The 21,421-nt window shown below is 39.6% G+C and overlaps 1 protein-coding gene across 1 annotated transcript in view; it reads right to left on the minus strand.

Annotated features, from left to right (window-relative positions):
* NUP160 (nucleoporin 160) overlaps positions 1 to 21,421 on the minus strand; it is a 61,207-nt gene that overhangs the window by 15,158 nt on the left and 24,628 nt on the right. The window contains exons 11-23 of the mRNA XM_059931614.1: positions 21,265 to 21,333; positions 18,788 to 18,871; positions 18,354 to 18,524; positions 17,482 to 17,581; positions 17,040 to 17,205; positions 16,142 to 16,269; positions 15,895 to 16,055; positions 13,629 to 13,762; positions 12,898 to 12,968; positions 12,072 to 12,231; positions 10,583 to 10,652; positions 9,900 to 9,998; positions 8,730 to 8,849 (exon numbers count right to left, since the gene is read on the minus strand). Of these exons, the coding sequence (XP_059787597.1) occupies positions 8,730 to 8,849; positions 9,900 to 9,998; positions 10,583 to 10,652; positions 12,072 to 12,231; positions 12,898 to 12,968; positions 13,629 to 13,762; positions 15,895 to 16,055; positions 16,142 to 16,269; positions 17,040 to 17,205; positions 17,482 to 17,581; positions 18,354 to 18,524; positions 18,788 to 18,871; positions 21,265 to 21,333 (1,533 nt within the window). The remainder of the gene's footprint in view (positions 1 to 8,729; positions 8,850 to 9,899; positions 9,999 to 10,582; positions 10,653 to 12,071; positions 12,232 to 12,897; positions 12,969 to 13,628; positions 13,763 to 15,894; positions 16,056 to 16,141; positions 16,270 to 17,039; positions 17,206 to 17,481; positions 17,582 to 18,353; positions 18,525 to 18,787; positions 18,872 to 21,264; positions 21,334 to 21,421) is intronic.

The raw sequence follows: 21,421 nt of genomic DNA on the forward strand, positions 1-21,421 counted from the left end.
GACCACCTGGTGAAAGGACCAAATAAGGGCACCAGAGTCAATCCTGATAGTAAACATTAGCACATCTTAATTTATTTCTTCTGTGAGTGAGTCCACTGGAGCAGTGCTTTTTTTATGTTTTTTTTTTTTCAGTGATGAAAACTATGGAGCGTCTCCACAGAAAAAAATACAAAACGCTTTGCACGTATTTTCAGGGGATGTATTGATAGCTCAAACCTATCTGGCCTCAGATTAAAAATCTTTACTTAAAATTCAAAATAATTTTCTCATTAGTAGAATGGCAGAGGGTTATTAAGTGTTACAAATCTACTTCTGTAAAAATTCATTTATCTCTTTAACAAGCAATGAACAAACTGTGAAGCCTGCTCTTGTTGCATTTACTTTTTGGTAGGAAATCCAGATAAACAAATAACATAGAATCTAGGGGCGGAGTCAAGATGGCGGACTAGGAGGACGCGGAATTCGTGTCTCCGCACAACTAGGGCACCTACAGGAACCGGTGGGGGACCACGGACATCTAAGGGAATGGGAGGAACCCCCAGCGACCGGGTAGGATGTGGGAAGTGGGGGGTATTGAGGGGGGAGGAGAAGTGGAGGCGGGACAGGACTGGCGCCCCTGAGGGGCGCCTGGGGAAGGGGGAGGGATCCCACACCCGAAGGGGGAAATTGGTGAACCATTAGGAGGGCAGAGGATCAAAAGGGAGAGTGGCCAGGTTTCCCTGCCCACCTGGGCCCCCGGGAGCCTGCTGAGATCTGGGCCTGATCTTCTGCCCACCTAGGCCCCCTCCAGCCGCGTGGGTCCTGAGGGAGTGGGAGGGAGGGAAGTGGGAGCAAAAGTAAAGGCTGGATCTATGGGACTGGCACCCCTGGGGGGCGGCTGGGGGAGGGGAGGAGTTCCTACACCCAGTGGGACCTACCCACGGTTAGGGGTCCAGCAGTGATGGGGGAGACCCTGGGGGAGCCCGTGGGGGGAGAGGGGGGCACAGAGGAATGGAAGGGAACACGGCCAGCACTTTCCCTGTCCACTTAGGCACCGGAGAGCCTGTTGGGCTCTGGGGCCCAATCCTCTTCCCGGGGAGCCTCCCTCCTGCAGCACAGAGCCCAAGCCCCACCCCTACACCCCACCCAGAGCCCCACCTCTACACTCGGAGACCCCATCTGAGACCCCCTCCAACACGCCGGGCCTAAACCCCACCCACACACCCTCACCCAAGGCCTTACTCCAAACTCCTGAACCCCACACTCCAGAGGCCCTCCTGGGGAGGTGCTGCCACTCCCCTTCCACGCATGTCCTAAGCAGAGGCCCTGCCCCACAACTGAACGTCACCCTGGCTAGGCCTCACCCCCAAGGCCTTTTCCAGCCGCGTGGGTCCTAAGCCTATGCCCTGCCCCATGCTCAGATGTCACCCCCCCACCTGCCTAGGTCCTGCCCCACCCTAAACCCCGCCGCTGCCTAAGTTCCATCCCCACCTAAACTCTTCCCCCATAGACAAGGCTTTTTTTTTTTCTTTTCTTCTTTTCTCCTCTTTTAGATTGGGGTTCTGTTTTACCTTATTGATTCATTTATATTTTTACTTTTTCTAATAAATCTGCTATTTTTCTAATTTTATTTTATTCTTTATACTTTGTTATTGTTCTGCTCCTTTTGGCTTGTTCCCCCCCCCCCACCTTTTTTTCTTTTTTCTGTTATGGTTTTATTTTACCTTGTTGCAATTGTTTCAATTATATTTCTATTTTTCCTAATATATTTTTATCTTTCTAATTTTATTTTGTTTTTTATTCTTTGTTATTGTATTGCTCCTTTTTATTTTTTTATTTTTTTTGGCCATGCCACACGGCTTGTGGGATCTAGGTTCCCAGGCTGGAGGTCGGGCCCAAGCTCCTGTGGTGGGAGCTCTGAGTCCAAACCACTGGACTAACAGAGAACCTCAGACCCCAGGGAATACGAATCGGAGTGAGGCCTCCCGGAGGTCTCATCTAGGCACCAAGACCTGGCTCCACCCGACTGCCTGCAAACTCCAGTGCTGAATGCCTCAGGCCAAACAACCAGTAAGACAGGAATACAGCCCCACCCATCAAAAAACAAAACAAAAAAAAGAAATGACAAAAAAATATGTTACAGACAAAGGAGCAAGGTAAAAACCTACAAGACCAAATAAATGAAGACGAAATAGGCAACCTACCTGAAAAAGAATTCAGAGTAATGATAGTAAAGATGATCCAAAATCTCAGAAACAGAATGGAGAAAATACAAGAAACATTCAACAAGGATCTAGAAGAACTAAAAAGCAAACAAACCGTGATGAACAACACAATAACTGAAATTAAAAATACTCTAGAAGGAATCAATAGCAGAATAACTGAGGCAGAAGAACAGATAAGTGAGCTGGAAGATAAAATGGTGGAAATAACTGCCAGGGAGCAGAAGAAAAAAGAATGAAAAGAACTAAGGACAGTCTCGGAGACCTCTGGGACAACATTAAACACACCACCATTCGAATTATAGGGGTCCCAGAAGAAGAAGAGGAAAAGAAAGGGTCTGAGAAAATATCTGAAGAGATTATAGTTGAAAACTTCCCTAACATGGGAAGGGAAATAGTCAATCAACACCAGGAAGCGCAGAGAGTCCTATACAGGATAAACCCAAAGAGAAACACTCCGAGACACATATTAATCAAACTATCAAAAATTAATTACAAAGAAAAATGTTAAAAGCAGCAAGGGAAAAGCAACAAATAACATACAAGGGAATCCCCATAAGGTTAACAGCTGATCTTTCAGCAGAAACTCTGCAAGCCAGAAGGGAGTGGCAGGACATATTTAAAGTGATGAAAGGGAAAAACCTACAAGATTACCCTACCCAGCAAGGATCTCATTCAGATTTGATGGAGAAATCAAAAGCTTTACAGACAAGCAAAAGCTAAGAGGATTCAGCACCACCAAACCAGCTTTACAACAAATGCTAAAGGAACTTTTCTAAGCGGGAAACACAAGAGAAGAAAAAGACGCACAAAAACAAACCCAAATCAATTAAGAAAATGGTAATAGGAACATACATATCGATAATCACCTTGAATGTAAATGGATTAAATGCTCCAACCAAAAGACACAGACTGGCTGAATGAATACAAAAACAAGACGCTTATATATGCTGTCTACAAGAGACACACTTCAGACCTAGGGACACGTACAGACTGAAAGTGAGGGGATGGAAAAAGATATTCCATGCAAATGAAATCAAAAGAAAGCTGGAGTAGCAATACTCACATCAGATAAAATAGACTTTAAAATAAAGACTGTTATAAGAGATAAGGAGGGACACTACATAATTATCAAGGGATTGATCCAAGAAGAAAACATAACAATTATAAATATTTATGCACCCAACATAGGAGCACCTCAATACATAAGGCAACTACTAACAGCTATAAAAGGGGAAATCGACAGTAACACAATAAGTGGGGGACTTTAACACCCCACTTACACCAATAGAAAGATCATCCAGACAGAAAATAAATAAGGAAACACAAGCTTTAAGTGACACAACAGACAAGCTAGACTTAACTGATACTTTTAGGACATTCCACCTGAAAGCAGAAGAATACACTTTCTTATCAAGTGCACATGGAACGTTCTCCAGGATAGATCACATTTTGGGTCACAAATCAAACCTTGGAAAATTTAAGAAAACTGATATTGTATCAAGCATCTTTTCTGACCACAATGCTATGAGATTAGAAATCAATTACAGGAAAAAACAGTAAAAAACACAAACACATGGAGGCTAAACAGTGCGCTGCTAAATAACCAAGAGACCACTGAAGAAATAAAAGAGGAAATCAAAAAATACCTAGAAACAAATGACAACGAAAACACAACAATCCAAAACCTATGGGACGCAGCAAAAGCAGTTCTAAGAGGGAAGTTCATAGCAATTCAAGCTCACCTCATGAAACAAGAAAAATCTCAAATAAACATCTAACCTTACACCTAAAGCAACCAGAAAAAGAAGAACAAAGAAAACCCAAAATTAGTAGAAGGAAAGAAATTATAAAGATCAGAGCAGAAATAAATGAAATAGAAACAAAACAATACCAGAGATCAATAAAACTAAAAGCTGGTTCTTTGAGAAGATAAACAAAATTGATAAACCTTTAGCCAGACTCATCAAGAAAAAAAGGGAGAGGACGCAAATCAATAAAATTAGAAATGAAAAAGGAGAGGTTAGGACTGATACCACAGAAATACAAAAGATCATAAGAGACTACTACAAGCAACTATAAGCCAATAAAATGGATAACCTGAAAGAAATGGACAAATTCTTGGAAGAGTACAACCTTCCAAGATAGAACCAGGAAGAACTAGAAAATATAAACAGACCAATCACAGGTAGTGAAATTGAAACTGTAATTAAAAATCTTCCAACAAACAAAAGTCCAGGACAGATGGCTTCACAGGTGAATTCTATCAAACATTTAGAGAAGAATTAACACCTATCCTTCTCAAACTCTTCCAAAAAATTGTGGAGGGAGGAACACTCCCAAACTCGTTCTACGAGGCCACCATCACCCTGATACCAAAACCGGACAAAGATATCACAAAAAAAGAAAATTATAGACCAATATCACTGATGAACACAGATGCAAAAATCCTCAACAGAATACTAGCAAACAGAATCCAGCAACAGATTAAAAGGATCACACACCATGATCAAGTGGGATTTTTCCCAGGGATGCAAGGATTCTTCAATATATGTAAAACAATCAATGTGATACACCATATTAACAAATTGAAGAATACAAACCATATGATCATCTTAATAGACGCAGAAAAAGCTTTTGACAAAATTCAACACCCATTTATGATGAAAACTCTCCAGAAAGTGGGCACAGAGGGAACCTATCTCAACATAATAAAAGCCACATATGAGAAACCCACAGCAAACATCATTCTCAATGGTGAAAAACTGAAAGCATTTCCTCTAAGATCAGGAACAAGACAAGGATGTCCACTCTCGCCACTATTATTCAACATTGTATTGGACGTCATAGCCACAGCAATCAGAGAGGAAAAAGAAATAAAAGGAATACAAATTGGAAAAGAAGAAGTAAAACTGTCACTGTTTGCAGATGACATGATACTATACATAGAGAATCCTAAAAATGCCACCAGAAAACTACTAGAACTAATCAATGAATTTGGTAAGGCTGCAGGATACAAAATTAATGCACAGAAATCTCTTGCATTCCTGTACACTAACAACGAAAGATCAGAAAGAGAAATTAAGGAAACAATCCCATTTACCATCACAACAAAAAGAATAAAATACCTAGGAATAAACCTACCTAAGGAGGCAAAAGACCTGTACTCAGAAAACTATAAAACACTGATGAAAGAAATCAAAGATAACATAAACAGATGGAGAGATACACCATGCTCCTGGATTGGAAGAATCAACATTGTGAAAATGACTATACTACTCAAAGCAATCTACAGGTTCAATGCAATCCCTATCAAATTACCAATGGCATTTTTCACAGAACTAGAACAAGAAATTTTACAATTTGTATGGAAACACAAAAGATCCTAAATAGCCAAAGCAATCTTTGAGAAAGAAAAACAGAGCTGGAGGAATCAGGTTCCCTGACTTCAGACTATACTACAAAGCTACAGTAATCAAGACAGTATGGTACTGGCACAAATACAGAAATATAGATCAATGCAACACGACAGAAAGCCCACACACATATGGTCACCTTATCTTTGATAAAGGAGGCAAGAATAGAAAATGGAGAAAAAGACAGCCTCTTCAATAAGTGGTGCTGGGAAAACTGGACAGCTACATGTAAAAGAATGAAATTAGAACACTCCTGGACTTCCCTGGTGGCGCAGTGGTTAAGAATCCGCCTGCCAGTGCAGGGGACATGGGTTCAATCCCTGGTCTGGGAAGATCCCACATGCCATGGAGCAACTAAGCCCGTATGCCACAACTACTGAGCCTGTGCTCTAGAGCCCACGAGCCACAACTACTGAGCCCGTGTGCCACAACTACTGAAGCCCGCGTGCCTAGAGCCCGTGCTCTGCAAGAGAAGCCACCGTAATGAGAAGCCCTCACACTACAAGGAAGAGTAGCCTCCGCTCACCGCAACTAGAGAAAGCCCGTGTGCAGCAACGAAGACCCAATGCAGCCAAAAAAAAAAAAAAAGAAAAAAAAGAACACTCACTAACACCATACACAAAAATAAATTCAAAATGGATTAAAGACCTAAATGTAAGGTCAGACACTATAAAACTCTTAGAGGAAAACATAGTAAGAACGCTCTATGACGTAAATCACAGCAAGATCCTTTTTGACCCACCTCCTAGAGTGATGGAAATAAAAACAAAAATAAACAAACGGGACCTAATGAAACTTAAAAGCTTTTGCAGAGCAAAGGAAACCATAAACAAGACAAAAAGACAACCCTCAGAATGGGAGAAATTATTTGCAAACGAAGCAACGGACAAAGGATTAATCTCCAAGATATACAAGCAGCTCATGCAGTTCAATATGAAAAAAACAAACAACCCAGTCCAAAAATGGGCGGAAGACCTAAATAGACATTTCTCCAAAGAAGACATACAGATGGCCAACAAACACATGAAGAGATGTTCAACATCACTAATCATTAGAGAAATGCAAATCAAAACTACAATGAGGTATCACCTCACACTGGTCAGAATGGCCATCATCAAAAAATCTACAAACAATAAATGCTGGAGAGGGTGTGGAGAAAAGGGAACCCTCCTCCACTGTTGGTGGGAATGTAAATTGATACAACCACTATGGAGAACAGTATGGAGGTTCTTTAAAAAACTAAAAATAGAACTACCATATGACCCAGCAATCCCACTACTGGGCATATACCCTGAGAAAACCATAATTCAAAAAGAGACACATACCACAATGTTCATTGCAGCACTATTTACAATAGCCAGGATATGGAAACAACCTAAATGTCCATCAACAGATGATTGCATAAAGAAGATGTGGCACATGTATACAATGGAATATTACTCAGCCATAAAAAGGAACGAAATTGAGTTATTTGTAGTGAGGTGGATGGACCAACAATCTGTCATACAGAGTGAAGTAACTCAGAAAGAGAAAAACAAATACCGTATGCTAATGCATATATATAGAATTTTAAAAAGCGGTACTGATGAACCTAGCGGCAGGGCAGGAATACAGACACAGACGTAGAGAACATACTTGAGGGCACCGGTGGCGGGGGGGGAAGCTGGGATGAAGTGAGAGAGTAGCATTGACGTATATACAGTACCAAAAGTGAAATGGATGGCTCTTGGGAAGCTGCATAGCACAGGGAGATCAGCTCAGTGCTTTGTGACGACCTAGAGGACAGGATAGGGAGGGTGGGAGGGAGGCTCAAGAGGGAGGGGATATGGGGATATATGTATACATACAGTTGATTCACTTTGTACAGCAGAAACTAACACAACACTGTAAAGCATTTATATTCCAATAAAGATGTGAAAAAAAAAATAACAGAATCTAAAATATAACATCAAGCATGGCTAAATGTCAGAAAGAAAAATAAAGCGGGGCAAGGAGAGAGACTGCCCACAGCGCCTCACTGTGCACTAAGGGAGAGAAGGAGCAGGTGTGCAGGAGAGCACGTGCATGACAGCTACTCTGCTTCTTCGCAGGCAAGGCAGGGAGGAACTCTCAGGAGGTGACACAGCAGCAGAGACCTGAATGAAATGAGGGCATTAGAAACCTGAGTACCTGGAGGAAGAGCATTCTAGGATGAGGAACAGCAGGGAGAAAGGTCCTGAAGGGAATAGAGTATGTGGTTGGCTTCTATGAGACAGTAAGAAGGCCACTACTGTTATAGCTGAGTGAGTGACCAGAGGAAAGAGTAGAAGGAAAAAAAGGTCAGGAGGGGTACCCAGGGCTAAATCACAAACTAAGGCTAAATACAGCATTACAAGTTAATTCTTTGAGATATCAGCAAGATGAATACTAAGTAATAAAGTTCTAATGATGACAGAGCTAACAAAATGATATCATGATGGGAATTTCATTTAAGTTAAAAACATTTATCAGGGACTTCCTCGGTGGAGCAGTGGTTAAGACTCCGTGCTCCCAATGCAGGAGGCCACGGTTCAATCCCTGGTCAGGGAACTAGATCCCACATGCATGCCGCAAGTAAGGAGCCCTCCTGCTGCAACTAAGACCCAGTGCAACCAAATAAAAAAAAAAAGAAAAACCAAAAAAAAATATATCAAATTTAAAAATATATGTTTCTTCAATTTCTCTAGGCAAATTCATTTTTCTCTTCACTTGGAGATTCAGGGAGTGATTAAATTTTTATGTTATTTTTCTCCCCAAATACCAAACTAATGTATTTCAGATATATTTTTTTAAACTGAAGTATAGTTAATTTACAATGTTGTATTAGTTTCAAGTGTATAGCAAAGTGATTCAGTTATACATATTTATCTATATCTATATATTCATATTCTTTCTCAGATTCTTTTCCATTATAGGTTATTACAAGATATTGAGTATAGTTCTTGTGCTATACAGTAGGTCCTTGTTGTTTATCTATTTTATATATAGTAGTGTGTATATGTTAATACCAAACTCCTAATTTATCTGCCACCCCTGCCCTGTTACATTTGTACACAGGGTGGTGTAAGAAGGACCAAACCATGACAGAATATACCTTATCATAATACTGCAGCCTGGGGGTGGACACAATCTCCCCATCCTCTGAACGGATCAAGCGATCTAAGAATTCCTCTTTGCCCACTTCAGATGCTGCCTGGCAGAAACATTCCAGAGCCTGGAAAAATAGAAGAATACAAAATGACTTATGATAGACTGTTCCACTTCTAGGTGCTATAAGTCAAGGGTTCTTGTACCAAGGAAAACCAAAAAAGAAATAAAATTATTTAAGATCATTGACTGCGTTTGCAGTTTCTGTCATATCTAAATTCTCTCTGATGCATTATTTAATATTTCCTTTATCTAACTTTTTAACTTAAATGCTGTTAGTTAAAAAGTAAACTTTAATAAGAAAATTGACGGATAAATGTGATACACCAACTGTAGCAACATGTTAACAATTGTAGAATTTGAGTGGGGGGTATATGATTGTTTAGTATGAAAGTCTTTGAACTTTTCTTTATGTTTGAAAAGCTCCATAACAGGATGTCAAGAAAAAATTAGAAATGTAAACTACCATAATGGGAAGAAAACCAGCATAAAAAAAAGATATAGGACTTCCCAGGTGGTGCAGTGGTTAAGAATCCGCCTGCCAATGCGGGGGACACAGGTTCGAGCCCTGGTCCGGGAAGATCCCACATGCCGCAGAGCAACTAAGCCCGTGCGCCACAACTACTGAGCCTGCGCTCTAGAGCCTGCGAGCCACAACTACTGAGCTTAGAGCCCTTGCTCTGCAACAGGAGAAGCCACTGCAATGAGAAGCCCTTGCACCGCAACGAAGAGCAGCCCCCGCTCGCCACCACTAGAGAAAGCCCACGCAGCAACGAAGACCAAACGCAGCCAAAAATAAATTAAAAAAAAAAAAAAAAAGATATAATAAAAAGTGTAATTGAGAAATAAATTTTATTTGCAAAAACGCATCCCTAAAAATACCTGCACAGGGGCAGGAGGGTTTTAATGTTTTCTTCTTCATATTTTCCTGTGTCCTAAGTAATCTGCAAAGTACATGAAGCTAAATGGTCCCCACAGGTATATCATGCCCCTTGTTGGCACTATTAGTCTTCTGTATCTTTATCTGGAGGATTCTGTGCCTCCCATTCCCTCACTTAGATAGAAGCTAAGTGCTCTCCTTGCACTAAGGTTTGCTCATCTTTCAAATGCAGTTTACCTTCTGTCCCTCTCCTGTAACCAGGTAGCACCGTCCCAGCATAAATCGACAGGAACCAACATTGACTTGACACCAGGGATGTAGCAGTTGAATATAATCCTTAAAGGCATAAAAGATGTTTTCTGATTAGAGAATAAATATTCCTTAAGGACATACTCATTTCCAAGTTCTTCACAGAGGGAGAGAAGATAGTGGTCAATCAACACAAAAAAGTCGTATTTCCAGAAATCATCTGGAGATTAAAACCGAATCCTGTTAATCCATTCTTATACTAGGTTATTAGACACTCTAAGAAAGCAAACAGGACTGCAGTAACACTAACACATGTAAACAAACATGCACTTTCCATCTTAGCAATTTTCCAACTTCTGGTATTTACTGGTTCAACTGACTACATTCCAGTGAAGGATTTATATGAAGACAATGGTATGTTTTCTTACTATAAAGAGATGCAATAAAGAGAACTAACAAAGAAATACTCTATAAAAAATTGTTAGGAATGATACTGCCAAGAGGGAAGTAAAGAAAATCTCTCTGGGGTATGTTTCAGTGTAAATGAGTGTACATTATTGTGGTTCTTACTATCAGCCCAATTAAAATGCAGGAAACATTTACAAAGAAGAAGTCCCAGAAATCCCATTCTTTACAAGAATGACTGTCCTGAAATGTTCAACAGTACTCACCTGCAATTGTACATACTGACAATTTCCCATCAAACATTCTAGAAAGAGGCAACCAGGATTGCTAGGCCATCTAGTCATTGGTTAAGGAGATTATTTACTGTTTTGGCAAAACTTAAATATATCAATACATGTTAGGCATCAAACTCCATGAAATGGCTTAATTTTTAAAAAGAAGGTAAAGAGGGGCTTCTCTGGTGGCGCAGTGGTTAAGAATCCGCCTGCCAGCGCAGGGGACACGGGTTCGAGCCCTGTTCTGGGAAGATCCCACATACCACGGAGCAACTAAGCCCCTGCACCACAACTACTGAGCCTGCGCTCTAGAGCCCGCGAGCTACAACTACTGAGCCCGCGAGCCACAGCTACTGAAGCCTGCGTGCCTAGAGCCCATGCTCTGCAACAAGAGAAGCCACCGCAATGAGAAGCCCGCGCACCGCAACAAAGAGTAGCCCCCGCTTGCCGCAAGTACAGAAAGCCCGCGCACAGCAATGAAGACCCACTGCAACCAGAAATAAAAATTTTTTAAAAATTAATTAATTTGTTAAAAAAAAGGTAAAGGGAAGGTGGCATGGCACACGTCCTTTCTACGTAATTATGTAACTTTAATGTTAGACAAGCATAGTGGAAAGGTTAGATACTAGGAACCTAGTCACCTAGATTGGAGCTCAATTAACAATGGAGTAAAGCATGTATTTCATCCCGGGGTGGTCACTTCTAATTCTAGCTAGTATATTGCACAAGCATACTATGCCAGTGGATACACAGTACCTAACACAGCGCCTGGCATACAGAGCCATTCAATAAATATTTGATGAATGTATGTTTTAAAAGAGATCTAGGGCTTCCCTGGTGGTGCAGTGGTTAAGAATCTGCCTGCCAATGCAGCGGACACGGGTTCAAGCCCTGGCCCGGAAGATCCCACATGCTGCGGAGCAACTAAGCCCGTGTGCCACAACTACCGAGCCTGCACTCTGGAGCCCGTGAGCCACAACTACTGAAGCCTGCACACCCTAGAGCCCATGCTCCACAACAGGAGAAGCCACTGTGATGAGAAGCCCGCGCACCGCAACGAAAAGTAGCCCCCGCTCACCGCAACGAGAGAAAGCCCGCGTTCAGCAACAAAGACCCAACGAAGAGTAGCAACGAAGAGTAGCCCCCGCTCACCGCAACGAGAGAAAGCCCGCGTTCAGCAACAAAGACCCAACGCAGCCAAAAATTAAAAAATAAAATAATAAATAAATTATAAAAAAAAAAAAAGAGAGATCTAGGTATCAAATGTGTGTGCACCAATAAAATCTGGCTCAACTCCTGAGCAAAAAAACAAATTAAAAGAAAATAAAAATTGAGATATCTGAAAATAAATATCATCTCTTGTTGGGAGGATAAGCACCCAACCTCATTAAAAATCTTCATTACACAGGCAGAATATTACTGAATCTTAGACTATTTGGATAAAAGAAACCATTCAACTGGCTTTTAAATGAAAGGATACAAAAGCTGCAATAAATAATTGGTAATTGCAGTAATCATCTCAGGCCAGTTCAACCCAGTCTGGCTTAGAGGTGCCTTTGGTTGAGAGAACAGATGAGATATAATGTGTTTTCTTGCAATTTCTTGGAAGAATAACTCCACAATTGTCTGAGGGCTAGATACTTAAAAATAAAAAGTTTTAACAGTCACCAACTTGTGATAGTAGTATCAATTTTCAGTTAAGACAGTCTACCGATTCATTTTATGCCTGTAACAAAGAACATTTTTTATTTCAAATATAAAATGCATCACTGGTGTAATCAATGCCAATATAAATAAAAGCAATCTGTAAACTATGAAGTACTATATAAATGCAATAAAAAAACCACTTAACATTGTAGTCATTCCTTTTCTCTAGAAAGTGTTTCCAGTAGGTACAGTCCTAAGATTCTAAGTTTTATACCAAAACAATAGAAAATAAATTCTCCAGAATGGTTCTCAAGCATGAGAGAGGGCTCCTTTTGAATATTTGCTGATGAAGACAAGATTACAAAAGCTATATGAACTTCGCAAATTAAAAAAAAGATTTTGTTGAATTAATCACTGGAGTGTCAATATTCAATGGAAAAGCAGCAGTGCATATAAACACATGCGATACCCTTCATTTATGTCTGATCTAGGGTTACACCTGCACAAACCTCTTGTCACAACCAGAGGTCTCAGGACACAGCTTGCTTGTACCCTCTCAAAGTGAAAGCACAGCCTAACTGACCTTTCCAAAGCAAAGGTGGCAAAAGACCACTTTAATGAATATGCAATAAATGCCAAACTTGAAATCAAATGCTTACCAAACTTATTTGCCATTAAAGCACCAGAGTCAGTTAGTTCCAGTACTGATAAATGTTGAAGATTAGACTCCCTGTGAGGAAAAGGAAAACAAAAAAACAACAGCTCAATAAATTCTCCTATGCTAAACATTACTTCAACAAGTTAGCCTATCAAGAACACTGTCAATTTTATTAACAAATTACACATGAAAGCTCCACTGAAAGCACAAAAAAATCTGGAAAATGACCCATGGTTTAGATTGTTGCCCATCGTATCATTCAGTGATCCTTCAATGAGAAGCCAGAGCAGAAATTTCTTAAGACCTCCATGCCATGAAAATCTTTCCCTTGCCAGAAAAAACAAAATGGCTTATCTAATTGAAATGTGAGTCTTGTAGGTACATATTGAATTTTCTTTCTTCTTTTGGCTATAAAGAATCTCAGCCTACCCTTAATAACTAGCACATTTTTATGTGTGGTCTAACCTTCCCCATGACCTCATCTTATTATTCTGCCTTCAACAGGATTTGTCTTTGCATTATACATACACATATATAATAATAAATATATATTTATTATTTTCATCTTAGAAGTTGCCTTTAACCTTTATAAAATGAAGTATCTGAAAGCTCTGAATTTTAAAGGCATATCACTGCTATAGCATAACTTTAAAATTTTTTTTCTTTCAGACAATGGAAAAAATAATTAAGCTCACAATTTATTTCTAAAATAATTAGAACAATGAAACTTACAGTGTGTCAACTGGAACATCAGTTGCCAAGCACTGACTTCCCCACTTAATGAGGTAATAAGATAAGAGTAGGGGAGCTGTTCGATGTAGTAGGTCTTGCTGAGCTTGAAAGAGCTGACCAGCTCCCAAAATCACCTATACAGGGTGGGTGGGTGAGACAGTAAATAGCAATTAGTAATGATAACTCTTAGGTTCAGGTGGAGGTAAAATAAAATAACAAACACAGTTACAAAGGGCATACATAAAAGCAACACACACACATACATAAAAGCAACACACGTATTACATTTTGGGGTAGCAGGCGGCAAAAATATCTACCCATTTAACAGTACAAAATAATAAAAAATAGCTCACCATGTCATGGGAGCTGATGGTGAAAAAGAAAACAACAACAAACAGCTTAACTTTCATTAAATCTGTAGGTTCAGGACTCAAGAAGAGTAACAGGGAAATCTAAGTCCTTTCTTAAGCTTCTGGTCTTGGGTAAAAATAGGTATGACCATTAGAGGAAAATTTTACAAGAATACCAAAAGTTTTAAAAATGTGCATAACTTTGGGACTTCTCTGGCGGTCCAGTGGTTAAGACTCCGCGCTTCCACTGTGGGGTGCACAGGTTCATCGATCCCTGGTCGGGGAACTAAGATCCGTATGCCACGCGGCGTGGCCGAAAAGAAAAAAAAAATGTGCGTTAACTTATGACCAATCAATTCTAGTTCTTAGAATTCATCCTGGAGATATAGTCAAAGGGGTACAGAAAGTTCTATCTATAAGGAGAAAACTGGCAACAACCTGGATGGCCACAGGATTGGTTGAATAAATTAAAATTATAGTAGGTAACTATTAAAAATAATGTTGTATAAAAATACTTAGTAACATGTGAACATGCTGGTGAGATTTGTAAAGAGGAAGAATAAAAACAACCAGATTCCAAAAAATAATATATAGCATATACTAATTTTCTAATAAAATTTAAAAACTATTTGCAGAGAAAAAAAATGGGTGTATAACAAAATGTAAATAGCGGGACTTCCCTGGTCCAGTGGGTAAGACTCCACGCTTCCAATGTAGGGGGCCTGGCTTTGATCCCTGGTTGGGGAACTAGATCCCGCAGGCATGCTGCAACTAAGAGTCCGCATGCAGCAACTAAAAGATCCCGCATGCCTCAACGAAGGCCCAGAGCAGCAAAATAAATAAATAAATAAATATTTTTAAAAAAAATGTAATAGTGGTTATCATTGGGTAGAAGATTACAGATGAATTCCCTGGTGGTCCAGTGGTTAGAACTCAGGCTTTCACTGCCAGAGTCTGGGTTCAATCCCTGGTTGGGGAACTAAGATCCTGCAAGCCATGCGGCAAACAAACAAAAATACCCCCCAAAACTTGAAGAAATGGAAGAATCTACAAAGATTAAAAAGAACTTTGTTAGTAAGGGCTGCCCGAAGTGACAGACTCTCAGGAAAAGTTCCTGTTTCTCCTTGGTGGTCCTAAACAAATCATCTTCCTAAATGTTTTTTCCTTATTTTTACCTGAAATTCTGCCATTAGCAATGTATTTGAGTTAATAAATTCTGATTTAAAAAGTATAAATATCCCTGGGAGCCCCAAGGGCCTTTCAGTTATTTATACATTAACATGAATTAGTTTAATTAGATTGCTTCCTTGTCAGGTTTAGATGAGTGAGATAAATGGGACTTCTGACAGTGGGCAGAAAGGTAATTTTTGAACATAAAACATTCAGTAGCAGGGGAGAAGAGGGCAGTAGTATGGCAACAAGAGTCTGGTGGCCTAAGGGGAATACAATGGAAAAGGATGCAGAGGATGGAGTTAGGAGGACCCTCAAAACAAACTCTATAATCTTAAAACTGCTTAGGGTAAATCCTGTACTGCAGAAAAAGAGAAGTTCTTTTTCTTCTTCTTCCCCTCTCCTCCACACTAAATGGTACCCTGCTATCACATCCAAAGTTGTACTAATAATACTACATTTTGGGAGAGCCACCCTAGGAAATTATCCCACCATTATATATACAAAGGTTAAGAGTAAAACAACCTGCTTCATATATGTTCTTAATCTGTAATTTTAGGTTATCATGTTTACTCATTCTTAATTCAACATGTATTTATAGAGTACCTACTAAGGGCCAAGCATGGGGGATAGAGCAGTGAACAAAGACAGAAGTCTCTGTGCTCTCAGAGCTGACATTCTGCTATGTGCCTGTAGGTCAAGAAGAGGTTTCACATGTTACAAGCTTTCCCTCAAGTAGTACTTACTGCATCTCCTAGCCTCATTAGTAGCTGCTGTAAGATCAAGAGGTCCCGGCAGATGAGGAAGCGAGTACTGGCAATTTTACACACACTTCTGCACACAATACGCCCTGCTGTGCTACTACCATAGAGCTGGGAAAGATTCATTCGAATATTCAAAGGCTGAGCTGTAATTAAAAAAAAAAACAAAACAGTTAAATGTATCACTGTTTTCTCTAAATCAGAGAGGTACATTTGTTGTTTTGTCATTTACCTGGATTGAATCCCTTTTCCATTTCCACTTCTGTTTCATAATCCATTTCCCGTATAAGAAGTCCAATGGCATGGGTTGGGTTCCTAATCTCTTGTAGTTTACTACAAATATCCTCCATCACATTGTCTCTATAAGGAAATTAGAAAACTCCTATTACTACCGAGAATATATAAGATAGACTCTATATGCCATATAAGCTAAATGCTCTATGAAACAGGAAAACCAGCCATACAATAAAGGAGTAGAGATAATCACTCTGGTGTACAAGATATTTATACTCCATGTAGCAAATTTTCCCGCATTTTTTTTTTGGAAATGACAGACAAAATGAATGTGAGAAAAATACTTTTACATTTTAGAATTTATAGCTCAGTTAATAGCCAGACCATAATTCATGAATCTGTTTCCAAACCTGAATTCATGTATTAGATTTTCTGTTTAAAAGCTGAAATACCTACTTAGAATCATGGCAACTCACTTTAACTTTAAGCCTCTACTTTGTACACACTTCAGTGTACATTAAAAACCTGATTTTGGGGGCTTCCCTGGTGGCGCAGTGGTTAAGAATTCGCCTGCCAATGCAGGGGACACGGGTTCGAGCCCTGGTCCGGGAAGATTCCACATGCCGCGGAGCAACTAAGCCCGTGAGCCACAACTACTGAGCCCACGCGCTGCATCTACTGAAGCCTGCGTGCTCTAGAGCCTGTGCTCCGCAACAAGCCGCCACAATGAGAAGCCCGCGCACCGCAACGAAGACCTAATGCAGCCAATAAATAAATAAATAAATAAATAAATAAAATTGTTAAAAAAAAAAAAACACACAAAAAAACCCTGATTTTGGCACTAAGAACTGCTAAATTTCCATTAGGAAATGGACTTTACCCTAAATTCTCCTTACACATCAATAGTGATCAAATCTTCCAGAATCTGTTCTGCTGCCTTTTCTGGAGACTGTAGGTTGTAACAACTCATTTCCATCATTATTGACATATCCATAGTTACTGACTCTCCAATCAGCCGAAGGCATTTTATGAGACATACGACATCCCGAGCAACATCCACATCTATAAGCAAGAGAAAGTTGACATTCATGTCTCAAGCCAATGAAGAGCTGCTAGCTAATATTATATTAAATTAAAATATTAATAATTAAATGCCAGGTATCTATCTGAGGTCTTAAAGATGTTTAGGCCTCTTCAGTTTCCCCTAAAATATCTACAGTGTGGTAAATTGGCCAGGAAAGATCACAGTGGAAATCAATGTTTTCTGCATTCATTTGAAAGAAAGCATAGGGTTCATGGCGGAAAGGGCTTAAATACGGACATAACAATTACTATTACCATCAGATATGGTTGTCTCATCCTCTGTCAAAAGATTCTCATCAGGTAGGAGATATAAATGATCCACTAAGGAGGAAGGCACAAGGAAAGACAGGTACCCCTGGAAATACAAATCTTCCAGTTACATTTTTTTTTCAGTGAATGTTTAAAGATAAAAAATAGTTGAGACCTGAATCTTATCATGAGCTAACCCCAGACAAATTCAAATTAAGGGACACTCTACCAAACAACAGGCGTAGTCTTCAAAAAAAATGTCAATGTCATGAAAGACAAAGAAAGGCTGACAACAGCTGGAGATTAAGCTAAAGAAACCTGACAACTAAATATATGCAAGATCTTGGATTAGATCCCAGATCAAGAATAAAAATTGTAAGCACAACTGGTAAAATCTGAATATAAACTGTATAATATTATATCAATATCAAACTGCCTGATCTTTAAATTGCGCTGTGGTTATATAAGAATACCCTTGTGCTTAGATACATTTACACTAAAATGTGTAAGGATTAAGGGGAATGATGTTTACAACTAACTCTCAAGTGGCTCAGGAAGAAAAAAACATATCTATAGAAAGAAAAAAAGCAATGGAAGTTAATGAACAGTGAATCTGGTTGAAGAGTATACAGAAGTTCTCTGCATTACTCTTGTAACTTTTAAATTAGAAATCACTTCAATAAAAAACAAGATGCAAAAAAGTATAAATAATGCAGAAGAATATTTAAACAAAAATGAACTATAATTTTAGGACCCCCGCCCAACAAAATACCCACCAAAATCCTAAAAGCTAACTACAATATACAATAGACACTACATTCTGGAAGACCCACTGAACAGTCTAAAGGAGTTCTTCTGTTATGTTTCTGCTCTCTTACTTTTTTCAGCAGGCACACCATGTTTGTGTGTGGATTCAAATGTAGGGCAAGAGGATGAGAAAGGGCTTCTTGATACTGAAGACAACAAGCATAGAACTTGCACCAGAATTCCTGTTGTAAATTTCGGAACTCTTCCTGGGAAAATTCATACTCTGTTACACTTCCTTGGAGCTGCCAACGAAAAAAAAAAAAGAAACTCTTGATACCATTTGGGATCTTTCTCCCCCCAAAACATAATTGTTTAATATCATTTTACTAAGCTATAGGCAAATGAATATCCCTTATGCATTACATGCCATAGACTAATTAAAAGGTTTAGACATTTATATTTCTTACTAACAAGGTCCAATGAACAATTTGAACAGTTTCTCAGTACCAATCTGCTCCATAGGGAGATGAGAGAAATTATCATTCTTTCTTTACCCAAACCTTACCTCACTTTCAACAGCTAAAGTAACTTCTTTCTTTAGTTCATTCCAGGAGAGATCTAAATTCCTGTCAGTTCCTCGACAGAAAATCTAAAAATAAAACAGGCACAAAGAGACACTTTAGAGTATCACATAATACTAAAAACTGAATGAAAAATACTCCAGGTCAGAAGATACTGAGGTAATATACTATACAATAGAGACTGGACATGCCTGAAACACACATTTACTCTTAACATTGTGCAAATAATTTCTTTTTATAAATTGATTGATTGATTGATTGATTGATTGCCTGCATTGGGTCTTCGTTGCTGCCCGTGGGCTTTCTCTGGTTGTGGTGAGTGGGGCTACTCTTTTTTGGGGTGCTCGGGCTTCTCATTGTGGTAGCTTCTCCTGTTGTGGAGCATGGGCTCTAGGCACATGGGCTTCAGTAGTTGTGGCTTGCGGGCTCTAGAGCGCAGGCTCAGTAGTTGTGGCGCACGGGCTTAGTTGCTCCACAGCCATGTGGGATCTTCCCGGACCAGGGCTTGAACCTGTGTCCCCTGCATTGGCAGGCGGATTCTTACCCACTGCGCCACCAGGGAAGTCCTGTACAAATAACTTCTAATTGTGAAATCATAGCAACTTTGAAATAGTTTCTATAGTCCAGAATAAACTGTAGAAGCTCATGAATCTGTAAGAATTATAATTGGGTACATCTGGATCATTACAAAAAGCAAAAGGAAACATAATGGCTATTGCTTAGCTGGAGGAAGATATAAGATGTTGCCAAATATATACATCCTGACTGGCACAAAGGTGAGCTAGAGTAGTGGTGGGGTAGGTCACTCTAATGGGAATGATTCTCCTAAGGCAAAGCTTATGAGCAACGCCTTACTGATTATTCAATATCTCCGTGTGCAAGAGATACCATGAGAAATCATACATGTGATTACTGTTAATAAGGGCTGGGGCTTCCCTGGTGGTGCAGTGGTTAAGAATCCGCCTGCCAATGCAGGGGACACAGGTTCAAGCCCTGGCCCGGGAAGATCCCACATGCCACGGAGCAACTAAGCCCGTGCGCCACAACTACTGAGCCTGCACTCTAGAGCCTGTGAGCCACAACTACTGAGCCGGCGTGCCACAACTACTGAGCCCGCGTGCCTAGAGCCCGTGCTCTGCAACGAGAGAAGCCACTGCAATGAGAAGCCCGCGCACCGCAACGAAGGGTAGCCCCTGCTCACCGCAACTAGAGAAAGCCCACGCACAGCAACGGAGACCCAACACAGCCAAAAATGAAAATAAAAAATAAATAAATTAAAGAAAAAAGAAGGGCTGATGAGATGAAAGAAATAATACCTTAGAAGAAAATGACCATGTCATCCTGGAGTTTTATTAGAGAGAAAACAGAAAACATAGAATAGCCAGATATTTAAGAATGTACCTAGAAGAAAAGTCAAGGATCTGGAAACCATATCACCTGAGAGAAAGTTAAGGAACTGGGTATATTTTTAGCCTGCAGAAAGATAACATGGAAGGATTCTTAAAATATTTGAAGGGTTGCTTTATAGAAGAGATATGTTCTATGAAGCTCCCAAAGAAAGATGCCATCTAAACGATGGGGGGTTAAATTTGATCTAATATTGGGATGAACTTTTTTTTTTTTTGGTCGTACTGCACGGCTTGTGGGATCTTAGTTCCCCAACCAGGGATTGAACTTGGGCCCGGGCAGTGAAAGTGCCACGTCCTAACCACAGGACTGCCAGGGAATTCCCAGGGTTGAATTTTTAAGTGGCACAGTTTTGAACAGTAAGTCACAAAAGAGCTGGTGAGAGACTTGTCACTGGAGGCAGACACAACTAGAAGCTGAACAGTCTGTCAGAGAAGCCTCAGAAGGTATTTCTGCTTTGTGTGGGAGGTCAGATCAGGAGATTCTAAGGAACTTTTCAATTCTACGAGTGATTATTCCATTTTAAATTCATGAAGCTAAGTAGCAATTTACGGAAGCCTAAGTGACTTTAAAGTAAAGAATTCTTTTGGAAAACGTTAAGCATCTCTTAAACCATGTAACTTTGAAGCTCAGATTATTTTCTTGAACCTGAACCAAGTCAGACCTTCACTGTACTAACAAAAGGGTAAAAACAGTACCATCAAACCTACCCAAGAAAACTTCTTTCAAGTATAGAGAGTATATGCAGTGTAGTATGGTATATCTTTTTATAATAGTGTAGGTACAAGTTTCTCTTTTTACTACGGGCATGCTTCACTAGTCATTGGGAAGGTGCCCTTAATCCTATCTCCCCGCCTGGACTCTTGCTATTTTTATGGGAAGAACATTTAAAAAAATTACAATAGCATTTATAAACACATGTATATACAATTGCAAAACTATGTTTGGTGTTAGTATATGCAAAACAACAAAAATTAATAGTAATCATTAATTATATAATAATAGCAATAAAATAAGAGAGTCTTAAATGAACACTAAATATTTTCTCACTGACCTGTAAAGCTTTACATAAAGCTGCATTAATGAATCGCCCTGGTGTAAAAAGACTCTGCAAATACATCTCCTGTTAGAACATTGAAACAAGAATTAGTATCATTCTAAAAAAGATAAAATTTGGAAAAATCTGAATGAACAATTCAACACATTAAAAC

Source organism: Balaenoptera ricei, chromosome 8 (genome assembly GCF_028023285.1).
Source record: "Balaenoptera ricei isolate mBalRic1 chromosome 8, mBalRic1.hap2, whole genome shotgun sequence".
Taxonomy (NCBI): domain Eukaryota; kingdom Metazoa; phylum Chordata; class Mammalia; order Artiodactyla; family Balaenopteridae; genus Balaenoptera; species Balaenoptera ricei.